This window comes from Cherax quadricarinatus, unplaced genomic scaffold (genome assembly GCF_038502225.1).
Source record: "Cherax quadricarinatus isolate ZL_2023a unplaced genomic scaffold, ASM3850222v1 Contig3, whole genome shotgun sequence".
NCBI lineage: Eukaryota > Metazoa > Arthropoda > Malacostraca > Decapoda > Parastacidae > Cherax > Cherax quadricarinatus.
The window spans coordinates 225001-242789 of NW_027195029.1; the positions used below are offsets into that span (position 1 = coordinate 225001).

Genomic DNA, 17789 nt, shown 5'->3' on the forward strand with positions numbered 1-17789 from the left:
TTAATTTCTGATATATTCTGTTAATTTCTGTTATATTCTGTTATATTCTGCTAATTTCTGTTATATTCTGTTATATTCTGTTAATTTCTGTTATATTCTGTTAATTTCTGTTATATTCTGTTAATTTCTGTTATATTCTGTTAATTTCTGTTATATTCTGTTAATTTCTGTTATATTCTGTTATATTCTGTTAATTTCTGTTATATTCTGTTAATTTCTGTTATATTCTGTTAATTTCTGTTATATTCTGTTATATTCTGTTAATTTCTGTTATATTCTGTTAATTTATGTTATATTGTTATATTCTGTTAATTTCTGTTATATTCTGTTAATTTCTGTTATATTCTGTTATATTCTGTTAATTTCTGTTATATTCTGTTAATTTCTGTTATATTCTGTTAATTTCTGTTATATTCTGTTATATTCTGTTAATTTCTGTTATATTCTGTTAATTTCTGTTATATTGTTATATTCTGTTAATTTCTGTTATATTCTGTTAATTTCTGTTATATTCTGTTAATTTCTGTTATATTCTGTTAATTTGTTATATTGTTATATTCTGTTAATTTCTGTTATATTCTGTTAATTTCTGTTATATTCTGCTATATTCTGTTAATTTCTGTTATATTCTGTTAATTTCTGTTATATTCTGTTAATTTCTGTTATATTCTGTTAATTTATGTTATATTCTGTTAATTTATGTTATATTGTTATATTGTTACATACCTGGAGTTTACCTGGAGAGAGTTCCGGGGGTCAACGCCCCCGCGGCCCGGTCTGTGACCAGGCCTCCTGGTGGATCAGAGCCTGATCAACCAGGCTGTTGCTGCTGGCTGCACGCAAACCAACGTACGAGCCACAGCCCGGCTGATCAGGAACTGACTTTAGGTGCTTGTCCAGTGCCAGCTTGAAGACTGCCAGGGGTCTGTTGGTAATCCCCCTTATGTGTGCTGGGAGGCAGTTGAACAGTCTCGGGCCCCTGACACTTATTGTATGGTCTCTTAACGTGCTAGTGACACCCCTGCTTTTCATTGAGGGGATGGTGCATCGTCTGCCAAGTCTTTTGCTTTCGTAGTGAGTGATTTTCGTGTGCAAGTTCGGTACTAGTCCCTCTAGGATTTTCCAGGTGTATATAATTATGTATCTCTCCCTCCTGCGTTCCAGGGAATACAGGTTTAGAAACCTCAAGCGCTCCCAGTAATTGAGGTGTTTTATCTCCGTTATGCGCGCCGTGAAAGTTCTCTGTACATTTTCTAGGTCAGCAATTTCACCTGCCTTGAAAGGTGCTGTAAGTGTGCAGCAATATTCCAGCCTAGATAGAACAAGTGACCTGAAGAGTATCATGGGCTTGGCCTCCCTAGTTTTGAAGGTTCTCATTATCCATCCTGTCATTTTTCTAGCAGATGCGATTGATACAATGTTATGGTCCTTGAAGGTGAGATCCTCCGACATGATCACTCCCAGGTCTTTGACGTTGGTGTTTCGCTCTATTTTGTGGCCAGAATTTGTTTTGTACTCTGATGAAGATTTAATTTCCTAATGTTTACCATATCTGAGTAATTGAAATTTCTCATCGTTGAACTTCATATTGTTTTCTGCAGCCCACTGAAAGATTTGGTTGATGTCTGCCTGGAGCTTTGCAGTGTCTGCAATGTCTGCCTGGAGCCTTGCAGTGTCTGCAATGGAAGACACTGTCATGCAGATTCGGGTGTCATCTGCAAAGGAAGACACGGTGCTGTGGCTGACATCCTTGTCTATGTCGGATATATTTTATATACTGTCAAACTTTATACTGTCAGTGTACTTTATACACTGTCAGCATACTTTATACACTGTCAGCATACTTTATACACTGTCAGCATACTTTATACACTGTCAGCATACTTTATACACTGTCAGCATACTTCCTCATACACTGTCAGTATACTTACCCATACACTGTCAGCATACTTTATACACTGTCAGCATACTTTATACACTGTCAGTATACTTTATACACTGTCAGTATACTTTATACACTGTCAGCATACTTTATACACTGTCAGCATACTTTATACACTGTCAGTATACTTTATACACTGTCAGTATACTTTATACACTGCCAGTATACTTCCCCATACACTGTCAGTATACTTCCCCATACACTGTCAGTATACTTCCCCATACACTGTCAGTATACTTCCCCATACACTGTCAGTATACTTCCCCATACACTGTCAGTATACTTCCCCATACACTGTCAGTATACTTCCCCATACACTGTCAGCATACTTTATACACTGTCAGCATACTTTATACACTGTCAGTATACTTTATACACTGTCAGTATACTTTATACACTGTCAGCATACTTTATACACTGTCAGCATACTTTATACACTGTCAGTATACTTTATACACTGTCAGTATACTTTATACACTGTCAGCATACTTTATACACTGTCAGCATACTTTATACACTGTCAGTATACTTTATACACTGTCAGCATACTTTATACACTGTCAGCATACTTTATACACTGTCAGCATACTTTATACACTGTCAGTATACTTTATACACTGTCAGCATACTTTATACACTGTCAGTATACTTTATACACTGTCAGCATACTTTATACACTGTCAGCATACTTTATACACTGTCAGCATACTTTATACACTGTCAGCATACTTTATACACTGTCAGTATACTTTATACACTGTCAGAATACTTTATACACTGTCAGTATACTTTATACACTGTCAGCATACTTTATACACTGTCAGCATACTTTATACACTGTCAGCATACTTTATACACTGTCAGCATAGTTTATACACTGTCAGCATACTTTATACACTGTCAGCATACTTTATACACTGTCAGTATACTTTATACACTGTCAGCATACTTTATACACTGTCAGCATACTTCATACACTGTCAGCATACTTTATACACTGTCAGCATACTTTATACACTGTCAGCATACTTTATACACTGTCAGCATACTTTATACACTGTCAGCATACTTTATACACTGTCAGTATACTTTATACACTGTCAGCATACTTTATACACTGTCAGCATACTTTATACACTGTCAGCATACTTTATACACTGTCAGCATACTTTATACACTGTCAGCATACTTTATACACTGTCAGCATACTTTATACACTGTCAGCATACTTTATACACTGTCAGCATACTTTATACACTGTCAGTATACTTTATACACTGTCAGCATACTTTATACACTGTCAGCATACTTTATACACTGTCAGCATACTCTCATATACCATATAAAGAGAATATAATCATACCTCCATATAACGTTCATTGTAAATGCTTAATTCAGCATTGTTACTCAACTGTTCTAGGACAGAGTATCGAGCCTTCAGTCCTGAATGCTACACACACGTTATGTTCCCCATTTTTATGCCTAATATCTCATAATATATCTTAATATATCATAACATACCATAATATATCTTAATATATCACAATATATCATTTTTTCACCGTATACAGAGGTGCTGTCCAGCAAACTTGAGTTAAGTGAAGGAGACCACGACTCATCAACTCCTAAAATTTATCGTAAGAAGAGAGTGTATGAAATTGGTCCTTTAGAGAATGAGGAGATGGAGAGGAAGAGAATAAATGCTGTGAATGCTAAGAAGAACAGAGAGATAAAGAAGAGGTTAGTGAAGGAGATGTCTGGTTATTATGTCAGGCAGTAGTATACTACCATTACTACTACTACTACCATTACTACTACTACTACTACTACTACTACTACTACCATTACTACTACTACTACCATTACTACTACTACTACCATTACTACTACTACTACCATTACTACTACTACCCACCAATCACCACCACCACCACCACCACCACCACCACCACCACCACCACACCTACCACCACCACCACCACCACCACACCAACCACCCACCATTCACTCCACTCCACCACCACCACTCACCACCACTAACCACCACCACCAATACCTACTCACCACTCACCACCACCACCACTACCACTCACCACCACCTACCACCACCACCACCAATACTCACTCACCACCACCATCCACCTACCTCACCACCCCACCTACCACTACCACCACTACCACCACCACCATCCAACCACCACTAACACCACCACACCACCACTACCACCACCACCACCACCACCACCACCAATCACCACCACCACCACTACCACCACCACCACCATTCACTCACCAGCACCACCACCACCACCACCACCACCACCACCACCACCACCACTCACCACAACCACCAACCACCATCACCTACCACCACCACCACCTACCACTCACCACCACTCACTCACCACCACCACTACCACTACTACTTCCACTTCCACCACCTACTACTGTACTAATACTGGTCACTAACCACCACCAATTACTGTCACTACCACTACCAACCACCACCACCATTACTACCACTACTCACCAATCACCACACTACCTACTCCACTCCACCACCAACCACACTAGCCACCAACTACCACCACCACCACCACCACCACCATCACACCACCACCACGGTCACTCACTACCAACCACTTACCACCACCTACCACCAACCACCACCAATACCACCACCTACCACCACCATCACTACCACTACCACCACCACTTCCAATCACCACCTAACATCATCCACCTAACTACCTACCACCATTACCTAATACCAACCTACCACTCACCATTACCTACCACTACCTAACCACCATCCACTCCATTTAACTACTACTCCACCATTACCAACCACCTACCATCCACTCCAATACCTACCACCAATACCACCACCACACCATCACTAATTACCATCCACCATCCACCTACCAACTACCACTACCACCATTACCTACCACCTACTACCCACCACCTACCACTACCACTGGCCACCAATCCACCTACCACCAATACCTACTCACCACCACCAATACCACCACCACCATCATCACCACTCACCACCATCACCTACTCACTACCACCACCATTACCACTTACCACCACCACCACCACTACCACCACCACACTGACCCACCACCACTACCACCACCACTCTATCTTACTACTACCATAATTCCAACTCACCACCACTACCACCAACCACCACTCACCACCACCACCTACCTTCACTCACCACTACCACTACTCACCATCACCACCACCATTCACTCACCACCACCACACCACTGGGCCACCACCACCACCACCACACCACCACCACCACCAACCATCACTCACCAACACCACCAATCACCACCACCACCACCACCATCAATCGGGCCACCACCAACCACCACCACCACCACCACCACCGCCGCCATTCACTCACTCACCACCACCACCACCACCACCACCACCACTCATCACACACCACCACCAATTCACCACCACTCACCAACTAACACTGCCATTACTACTACTACTACTACTACTACTACCATTAGCACTACTACTACTACTACTAATAATAATAATAATAATATTTCTAGCAGTACATGATACAACTTATACAGACCATAGCTCACACCTATGACTTACTATATAGAAAGTTCCTGGTTATGTAGAGCATTTCCCACAACGTAGGTTAATTTTGTCTCCAGGATGCCACCCACACCAGTCACCTAACACCCAGGTACCTACTTACTGCTAGGTGAAGAGTGACAGCAGGGGTAAGGTGACTAACACCCAGTACCTACTTACTGCTAGGTGAAGAGTGACAGCAGGGGTAAGGTGACTAACACCCAGGTACCTACTTACTGCTAGGTGAAGAGTGACAGCAGGGGTAAGGTGACTAACACCCAGGTACCTACTTACTCCTAGGTGAACAGGGACAGCAAGGGTAAGATGACTAACACCCAGGTACCTACTTACTCCTAGGTGAACATGGACAGCAAGGGTAAGGTGACTAACACCCAGGTACCTACTTACTGCTAGGTGAACAGGGACAGGAAGGATAAGGTGACTAACACCCAGGTACCTACTTACTGCTAGGTGAACAGGGACAGCAGGTGTCTTAAAGAAACACGTCCTAATGTTGCTATCCATACCGGGGATCGAACTACGAAATTCGGTGTGTGAGGCAGGTGCGCTGCCAACCCAGCAACGGGACATTCTGGCTTTATTGATCAATTAGTCTGTTTATGATGGCAAGTTGTCTTTGTGACTTCAGTTATCAACTGTCTCTTCTTATTGTCCTTACTGTGTTGCTATCTACCTTCTTTACTGACCTTGATTTAGTTATCATGTCCTTAATTGACCTTGATTTTGTTATCATGTCCTTAATTGACCTTGATTTAGTTATCATGTTCTTAATTGACCTTGATTTAGTTATCATGTCCTTAATTGACCTTGATTTTGTTATCATGTTTTTAATTGACCTTGATTTTATCATGTCCTTAATTGACCTTTAGTTATCATGTCCTTAATTGACCTTGATTTAGTTATGTCCTTAATTGACCTTGATTTAGTTATCATGTCCTTAAATGACCTTGATTTAGTTATGTCCTTAATTGACCTTGATTTAGTTATCATGTCCTTAATTGACCTTGACTTAGTTATGTCCTTAATTGACCTTGATTTAGATATCATGTCCTTAATTGACCTTGATTTAGTTATGTCCTTAATTGACCTTGATTTAGTTATCATGTCCTTAATTGACCTTGACTTAGTTATGTCCTTAATTGACCTTGATTTAGTTATGTCCTTAATTGACCTTGATTTAATTCTAAGATTTTTTTTTTCATTAATTTAGTTATATTTTTTTCTGGCATGTTAATAGTGATACCAGGATGTACTCTAGCATCACTGGTGATACCAGGATATACTCTAGCATCACTGGTGATACCAGGATGTACTCTAGCATCACTAGTGATACCAGGATGTACTCTAACATCACTAGTGATACCAGGATGTACTCTAACATCACTAGTGATACCAGGATGTACTCTAACATCACTAGTGATACCAGGATGTACTCTAACATCACTAGTGATACCAGGATGTACTCTAGCATCACTGGTGGTACCAGGATGTACTCTAGCATCACTAGTGATACCAGGATGTACTCTAGCATCACTAGTGATACCAGGATGTACTCTACCATCACTGGTGGTACCAGGATGTACTCTAGCATCACTAGTGATACCAGGATGTACTCTAGCATCACTAGTGATACCAGGATGTACTCTAGCATCACTGGTGGTACCAGGATGTACTCTAGCATCACTGGTGGTACCAGGATGTACTCTAGCATCACTGGTGGTACCAGGATGTACTCTAGCATCACTGGTGGTACCAGGATGTACTCTAGCATCACTGGTGGTACCAGGATGTACTCTAGCATCACTGGTGGTACCAGGATGTACTCTAGCATCACTGGTGGTACCAGGATGTACTCTAGCATCACTGGTGATACCAGGATGTACTCTAGCATCACTGGTGGTACCAGGATGTACTCTAGCATCACTGGTGGTACCAGGATGTACTCTAGCATCACTGGTGGTACCAGGATGTACTCTAGCATCACTAGTGATACCAGGATGTACTCTAGCATCACTGGTGGTACCAGGATGTACTCTAGCATCACTGGTGATACCAGGATGTACTCTAGCATCACTGGTGATACCAGGATGTACTCTAGCATCACTGGTGATACCAGGATGTACTCTAGCATCACTGGTGATACCAGGATGTACTCTAGCATCACTGGTGGTACCAGGATGTACTCTAGCATCACTGGTGATACCAGGATGTACTCTAGCATCACTGGTGATACCAGGATGTACTCTAGCATCACTGGTGATACCAGGATGTACTCTAGCATCACTGGTGGTACCAGGATGTACTCTAGCATCACTGGTGATACCAGGATGTACTCTAGCATCACTGGTGATACCAGGATGTACTCTAGCATCACTGGTGATACCAGGATGTACTCTAGCATCACTGGTGATACCAGGATGTACTCTAGCATCACTGGTGGTACCAGGATGTACTCTAGCATCACTGGTGATACCAGGATGTACTCTAGCATCACTGGTGGTACCAGGATGTACTCTAGCATCACTGGTGGTACCAGGATGTACTCTAGCATCACTGGTGATACCAGGATGTACTCTAGCATCACTAGTGATACCAGGATGTACTCTAGCATCACTGGTGATACCAGGATGTACTCTAGCATCACTGGTGATACCAGGATGTACTCTAGCATCACTGGTGATACCAGGATGTACTCTAGCATCACTGGTGGTACCAGGATGTACTCTAGCATCACTGGTGGTACCAGGATGTACTCTAGCATCACTGGTGATACCAGGATGTACTCTAGCATCACCAGTGATACCAGGATGTACTCTAGCATCACTGGTGGTACCAGGATGTACTCTAGCATCACTGGTGATACCAGGATGTACTCTAGCATCACTGGTGATACCAGGATGTACTCTAGCATCACTGGTGGTACCAGGATGTACTCTAGCATCACTGGTGATACCAGGATGTACTCTAGCATCACCAGTGATACCAGGATGTACTCTAGCATCACTGGTGGTACCAGGATGTACTCTAGCATCACTGGTGATACCAGGATGTACTCTAGCATCACTGGTGGTACCAGGATGTACTCTAGCATCACTGGTGGTACCAGGATGTACTCTAGCATCACTGGTGATACCAGGATGTACTCTAGCATCACTGGTGATACCAGGATGTACTCTAGCATCACTAGTGATACCAGGATGTACTCTAGCATCACTGGTGATACCAGGATGTACTCTAGCATCACTGGTGATACCAGGATGTACTCTAGCATCACTAGTGATACCAGGATGTACTCTAGCATCACTGGTGATACCAGGATGTACTCTAGCATCACTGGTGATACCAGGATGTACTCTAGCATCACTGGTGATACCAGGATGTACTCTAGCATCACTGGTGATACCAGGATGTACTCTAGCATCACTGGTGATACCAGGATGTACTCTAGCATCACTGGTGATACCAGGATGTACTCTAGCATCACTGGTGATACCAGGATGTACTCTAGCATCACTAGTGATACCAGGATGTACTCTAGCATCACTGGTGATACCAGGATGTACTCTAGCATCACTAGTGATACCAGGATGTACTCTAGCATCACTAGTGATACCAGGATGTACTCTAGCATCACTGGTGATACCAGGATGTACTCTAGCATCACTAGTGATACCAGGATGTACTCTAGCATCACTAGTGATACCAGGATGTACTCTAGCATCACTGGTGATACCAGGATGTACTCTAGCATCACTAGTGATACCAGGATGTACTCTAGCATCACTGGTGATACCAGGATGTACTCTAGCATCACTAGTGATACCAGGATGTACTCTAGCATCACTAGTGATACCAGGATGTACTCTAGCATCACTGGTGATACCAGGATGTACTCTAGCATCACTGGTGATACCAGGATGTACTCTAGCATCACTGGTGGTACCAGGATGTACTCTAGCATCACTGGTGATACCAGGATGTACTCTAGCATCACTGGTGATACCAGGATGTACTCTAGCATCACTGGTGGTACCAGGATGTACTCTAGCATCACTGGTGATACCAGGATGTACTCTAGCATCACTGGTGATACCAGGATGTACTCTAGCATCACTGGTGGTACCAGGATGTACTCTAGCATCACTGGTGATACCAGGATGTACTCTAGCATCACTGGTGGTACCAGGATGTACTCTAGCATCACTGGTGGTACCAGGATGTACTCTAGCATCACTGGTGATACCAGGATGTACTCTAGCATCACTGGTGATACCAGGATGTACTCTAGCATCACTGGTGATACCAGGATGTACTCTAGCATCACTGGTGATACCAGGATGTACTCTAGCATCACTGGTGATACCAGGATGTACTCTAGCATCACTGGTGATACCAGGATGTACTCTAGCATCACTGGTGATACCAGGATGTACTCTAGCATCACTGGTGATACCAGGATGTACTCTAGCATCACTGGTGATACCAGGATGTACTCTAGCATCACTGGTGATACCAGGATGTACTCTAGCATCACTGGTGATACCAGGATGTACTCTAGCATCACTGGTGATACCAGGATGTACTCTAGCATCACTGGTGATACCAGGATGTACTCTAGCATCACTGGTGATACCAGGATGTACTCTAGCATCACTGGTGATACCAGGATGTACTCTAGCATCACTGGTGGTACCAGGATGTACTCTAGCATCACTGGTGATACCAGGATGTACTCTAGCATCACTGGTGATACCAGGATGGCATCACTGGTGATACCAGGATGTACTCTAGCATCACTGGTGATACCAGGATGTACTCTAGCATCACTGGTGATACCAGGATGTACTCTAGCATCACTAGTGATACCAGGATGTACTCTAGCATCACTGGTGATACCAGGATGTACTCTAGCATCACTGGTGATACCAGGATGTACTCTAGCATCACTAGTGATACCAGGATGTACTCTAGCATCACTGGTGATACCAGGATGTACTCTAGCATCACTGGTGATACCAGGATGTACTCTAGCATCACTGGTGATACCAGGATGTACTCTAGCATCACTGGTGATACCAGGATGTACTCTAGCATCACTGGTGATACCAGGATGTACTCTAGCATCACTGGTGATACCAGGATGTACTCTAGCATCACTGGTGATACCAGGATGTACTCTAGCATCACTGGTGATACCAGGATGTACTCTAGCATCACTGGTGATACCAGGATGTACTCTAGCATCACTGGTGATACCAGGATGTACTCTAGCATCACTGGTGATACCAGGATGTACTCTAGCATCACTGGTGATACCAGGATGTACTCTAGCATCACTGGTGATACCAGGATGTACTCTAGCATCACTGGTGATACCAGGATGTACTCTAGCATCACTGGTGATACCAGGATGTACTCTAGCATCACTGGTGATACCAGGATGTACTCTAGCATCACTGGTGATACCAGGATGTACTCTAGCATCACTGGTGATACCAGGATGTACTCTAGCATCACTGGTGATACCAGGATGTACTCTAGCATCACTGGTAGTACCAGGATGTACTCTAGCATCACTGGTGATACCAGGATGTACTCTAGCATCACTGGTGATACCAGGATGTACTCTAGCATCACTGGTGATACCAGGATGTACTCTAGCATCACTGGTGATACCAGGATGTACTCTAGCATCACTGGTGATACCAGGATGTACTCTAGCATCACTGGTGATACCAGGATGTACTCTAGCATCACTGGTGATACCAGGATGTACTCTAGCATCACTGGTGATACCAGGATGTACTCTAGCATCACTGGTGGTACCAGGATGTACTCTAGCATCACTAGTGATACCAGGATGTACTCTAGCATCACTAGTGATACCAGGATGTACTCTAGCATCACTGGTGATACCAGGATGTACTCTAGCATCACTGGTGATACCAGGATGTACTCTAGCATCACTGGTGATACCAGGATGTACTCTAGCATCACTAGTGATACCAGGATGTACTCTAGCATCACTGGTGATACCAGGATGTACTCTAGCATCACTGGTGATACCAGGATGTACTCTAGCATCACTGGTGATACCAGGATGTACTCTAGCATCACTGGTGATACCAGGATGTACTCTAGCATCACTGGTGATACCAGGATGTACTCTAGCATCACTGGTGATACCAGGATGTACTCTAGCATCACTGGTGATACCAGGATGTACTCTAGCATCACTGGTGATACCAGGATGAACTCTAGCATCACTAGTGATACCAGGATGTACTCTAGCATCACTAGTGATACCAGGATGTACTCTAGCATCACTAGTGATACCAGGATGTACTCTAGCATCACTAGTGATACCAGGATGTACTCTAGCATCACTAGTGATACCAGGATGTACTCTAGCATCACTGGTGATACCAGGATGTACTCTAGCATCACTGGTGATACCAGGATGTACTCTAGCATCACTGGTGATACCAGGATGTACTCTAGCATCACTGGTGATACCAGGATGTACTCTAGCATCACTGGTGATACCAGGATGTACTCTAGCATCACTGGTGATACCAGGATGTACTCTAGCATCACTGGTGATACCAGGATGTACTCTAGCATCACTGGTGATACCAGGATGTACTCTAGCATCACTAGTGATACCAGGATGTACTCTAGCATCACTAGTGATACCAGGATGTACTCTAGCATCACTGGTGATACCAGGATGTACTCTAGCATCACTGGTGATACCAGGATGTACTCTAGCATCACTAGTGATACCAGGATGTACTCTAGCATCACTGGTGATACCAGGATGTACTCTAGCATCACTGGTGATACCAGGATGTACTCTAGCATCACTGGTGATACCAGGATGTACTCTAGCATCACTGGTGATACCAGGATGTACTCTAGCATCACTAGTGATACCAGGATGTACTCTAGCATCACTGGTGATACCAGGATGTACTCTAGCATCACTGGTGATACCAGGATGTACTCTAGCATCACTGGTGATACCAGGATGTACTCTAGCATCACAAGTGATACCAGGATGTACTCTAGCATCACTAGTGATACCAGGATGTACTCTAGCATCACTAGTGATACCAGGATGTACTCTAGCATCACTAGTGATACCAGGATGTACTCTAGCATCACTAGTGATACCAGGATGTACTCTAGCATCACTAGTGATACCAGGATGTACTCTAGCATCACTAGTGATACCAGGATGTACTCTAGCATCACTGGTGATACCAGGATGTACTCTAGCATCACTAGTGATACCAGGATGTACTCTAGCATCACTAGTGATACCAGGATGTACTCTAGCATCACTGGTGATACCAGGATGTACTCTAGCATCACTAGTGATACCAGGATGTACTCTAGCATCACTGGTGATACCAGGATGTACTCTAGCATCACTGGTGATACCAGGATGTACTCTAGCATCACTGGTGATACCAGGATGTACTCTAGCATCACTGGTGATACCAGGATGTACTCTAGCATCACTGGTGATACCAGGATGTACTCTAGCATCACTGGTGATACCAGGATGTACTCTAGCATCACTAGTGATACCAGGATGTACTCTAGCATCACTGGTGATACCAGGATGTACTCTAGCATCACTGGTGATACCAGGATGTACTCTAGCATCACTAGTGATACCAGGATGTACTCTAGCATCACTGGTGATACCAGGATGTACTCTAGCATCACTGGTGATACCAGGATGTACTCTAGCATCACTGGTGATACCAGGATGTACTCTAGCATCACTAGTGATACCAGGATGTACTCTAGCATCACTGGTGATACCAGGATGTACTCTAGCATCACTGGTGATACCAGGATGTACTCTAGCATCACTGGTGATACCAGGATGTACTCTAGCATCACTGGTGATACCAGGATGTACTCTAGCATCACTGGTGATACCAGGATGTACTCTAGCATCACTGGTGATACCAGGATGTACTCTAGCATCACTGGTGATACCAGGATGTACTCTAGCATCACTGGTGATACCAGGATGTACTCTAGCATCACTGGTGATACCAGGATGTACTCTAGCATCACTGGTGATACCAGGATGTACTCTAGCATCACTGGTGATACCAGGATGTACTTTAGCATCATTGGTGATACCAGGATGTACTCTAGCATCACTGGTGATACCAGGATGTACTCTAGCATCACTCGTGATACCAGGATGTACTCTAGCATCACTCAGTGATACCAGGATGGACACTAGCCTCACGGGTGCTACCAGGATGTACTCTAGCATCACTGGTGATACCAGGATGTACTCTAGCATCACTGGTGATACCAGGATGTACTCTAGCATCACTGGTGATACCAGGATGTACTCTAGCATCACTGGTGATACCAGGATGTACTCTAGCATCACTGGTGATACCAGGATGTACTCTAGCATCACTGGTGATACCAGGATGTACTCTAGCATCACTGGTGATACCAGGATGTACTCTAGCATCACTGGTGATACCAGGATGTACTCTAGCATCACTGGTGATACCAGGATGTACTCTAGCATCACTGGTGATACCAGGATGTACTCTAGCATCACTGGTGATACCAGGATGTACTCTAGCATCACTGGTGATACCAGGATGTACTCTAGCATCACTGGTGATACCAGGATGTACTCTAGCATCACTGGTGATACCAGGATGTACTCTAGCATCACTGGTGATACCAGGATGTACTCTAGCATCACTGGAGATACCAGGATGTACTCTAGCATCACTGGTGATACCAGGATGTACTCTAGCATCACTGGTGATACCAGGATGTACTCTAGCATCACTGGTGATACCAGGATGTACTCTAGCATCACTGGTGATACCAGGATGTACTCTAGCATCACTAGTGATACCAGGATGTACTCTAGCATCACTGGTGATACCAGGATGTACTCTAGCATCACTACCAGGATGTGATACCAGGATGTACTCTCGCATCACTTGTGATACCAGGATGTACTCTAGCATCACTGGTGATACCAGGATGTACTCTAGCATCACTGGTGGTACCAGGATGTACTCTAGCATCACTGGTGATACCAGGATGTACTCTAGCATCACTGGTGATACCAGGATGTACTCTAGCATCACTGGTGATACCAGGATGAACTCTAGCATCACTAGTGATACCAGGATGTACTCTAGCATCACTAGTGATACCAGGATGTACTCTAGCATCACTAGTGATACCAGGATGTACTCTAGCATCACTAGTGATACCAGGATGTACTCTAGCATCACTAGTGATACCAGGATGTACTCTAGCATCACTAGTGATACCAGGATGTACTCTAGCATCACTGGTGATACCAGGATGTACTCTAGCATCACTGGTGATACCAGGATGTACTCTAGCATCACTGGTGATACCAGGATGTACTCTAGCATCACTGGTGATACCAGGATGTACTCTAGCATCACTGGTGATACCAGGATGTACTCTAGCATCACTGGTGATACCAGGATGTACTCTAGCATCACTGGTGATACCAGGATGTACTCTAGCATCACTGGTGATACCAGGATGTACTCTAGCATCACTAGTGATACCAGGATGTACTCTAGCATCACTGGTGATACCAGGATGTACTCTAGCATCACTAGTGATACCAGGATGTACTCTAGCATCACTGGTGATACCAGGATGTACTCTAGCATCACTAGTGATACCAGGATGTACTCTAGCATCACTGGTGATACCAGGATGTACTCTAGCATCACTAGTGATACCAGGATGTACTCTAGCATCACTAGTGATACCAGGATGTACTCTAGCATCACTGGTGATACCAGGATGTACTCTAGCATCACTGGTGATACCAGGATGTACTCTAGCATCACTGGTGATACCAGGATGTACTCTAGCATCACTAGTGATACCAGGATGTACTCTAGCATCACTGGTGATACCAGGATGTACTCTAGCATCACTGGTGATACCAGGATGTACTCTAGCATCACTAGTGATACCAGGATGTACTCTAGCATCACTAGTGATACCAGGATGTACTCTAGCATCACTAGTGATACCAGGATGTACTCTAGCATCACTAGTGATACCAGGATGTACTCTAGCATCACTAGTGATACCAGGATGTACTCTAGCATCACTAGTGATACCAGGATGTACTCTAGCATCACTAGTGATACCAGGATGTACTCTAGCATCACTGGTGATACCAGGATGTACTCTAGCATCACTGGTGATACCAGGATGTACTCTAGCATCACTGGATGTACTCTAGATACCAGGATGTACTCTAGCATCACTGGTGATACCAGGATGTACTCTAGCATCACTGGTGATACCAGGATGTACTCTAGCATCACTGGTGATACCAGGATGTACTCTAGCATCACTGGTGATACCAGGATGTACTCTAGCATCACTGGTGATACCAGGATGTACTCTAGCATCACTGGTGATACCAGGATGTACTCTAGCATCACTGGTGATACCAGGAGGTACTCTAGCATCACTGGTGATACCAGGATGTACTCTAGCATCACTGGTGATACCAGGATGTACTCTAGCATCACTGGTGATACCAGGATGTACTCTAGCATCACTGGTGATACCAGGATGTACTCTAGCATCACTGGTGATACCAGGATGTACTCTAGCATCACTGGTGATACCAGGATGTACTCTAGCATCACTGGTGATACCAGGATGTACTCTAGCATCACTGGTGATACCAGGATGTACTCTAGCATCACTGGTGATACCAGGATGTACTCTAGCATCACTGGTGATACCAGGATGTACTCTAGCATCACTGGTGATACCAGGATGTACTCTAGCATCACTGGTGATACCAGGATGTACTCTAGCATCACTGGTGATACCAGGATGTACTCTAGCATCACTGGTGATACCAGGATGTACTCTAGCATCACTGGTGATACCAGGATGTACTCTAGCATCACTGGTGATACCAGGATGTACTCTAGCATCACTGGTGATACCAGGATGTACTCTAGCATCACTGGTGATACCAGGATGTACTCTAGCATCACTGGTGATACCAGGATGTACTCTAGCATCACTGTTGATACCAGGATGTACTCTAGCATCACTGGTGATACCAGGATGTACTCTAGCATCACTGGTGATACCAGGATGTACTCTAGCATCACTGGTGATACCAGGATGTACTCTAGCATCACTGGTGATACCAGGATGTACTCTAGCATCACTGGTGATACCAGGATGTACTCTAGCATCACTGGTGATACCAGGATGTACTCTAGCATCACTGGTGATACCAGGATGTACTCTAGCATCACTGGTGATACCAGGATGTACTCTAGCATCACTGGTGATACCAGGATGTACTCTAGCATCACTGGTGATACCAGGATGTACTCTAGCATCACTGGTGATACCAGGATGTACTCTAGCATCACTGGTGATACCAGGATGTACTCTAGCATCACTGGTGATACCAGGATGTACTCTAGCATCACTGGTGATACCAGGATGTACTCTAGCATCACTGGTGATACCAGGATGTACTCTAGCATCACTGGTGATACCAGGATGTACTCTAGCATCACTGGTGATACCAGGATGTACTCTAGCATCACTGGTGATACCAGGATGTACTCTAGCGTCACTGGTGATACCAGGATGTACTCTAGCATGATACTGGTGGTGATACCAGGATGTACTCTAGCATCACTGGTGATACCAGGATGTACTCTAGCATCACTGGTGATACCAGGATGTACTCTAGCATCACTGGTGATACCAGGATGTACTCTAGCGTCACTGGTGATACCAGGATGTACTCTACCATCACTGGTGATAGCATCACTGGTGATACCAGGATGTACTCTAGCATCACTGGTGATACCAGGATATACTCTAGCATCACTGGTGATACCAGGATGTACTCTAGCATCACTGGTGATACCAGGATGTACTCTAGCATCACTGGTGATACCAGGATGTACTCTAGCATCACTGGTGATACCAGGATGTACTCTAGCATCACTGGTGATACCAGGATGTACTCTAGCATCACTGGTGATACCAGGATGTACTCTAGCATCACTGGTGATACCAGGATGTACTCTAGCATCACTGGTGATACCAGGATGTACTCTAGCATCACTGGTGATACCAGGATGTACTCTAGCAT

The 17789-nt window shown here is 44.1% G+C and overlaps 1 protein-coding gene across 6 annotated transcripts in view; it reads left to right on the top strand.

The window, feature by feature from the left end:
* Positions 1–17789, top strand: part of LOC128704504 (DNA ligase 1-like) — a 40022-nt gene that overhangs the window by 16598 nt on the left and 5635 nt on the right. For all 6 annotated transcript variants that reach the window (XM_070079673.1, XM_070079671.1, XM_070079672.1 and 3 more), the window contains one exon: positions 3514–3682. In XM_070079673.1, the coding sequence (XP_069935774.1) occupies positions 3514–3682 (169 nt within the window). The remainder of the gene's footprint in view (positions 1–3513; positions 3683–17789) is intronic.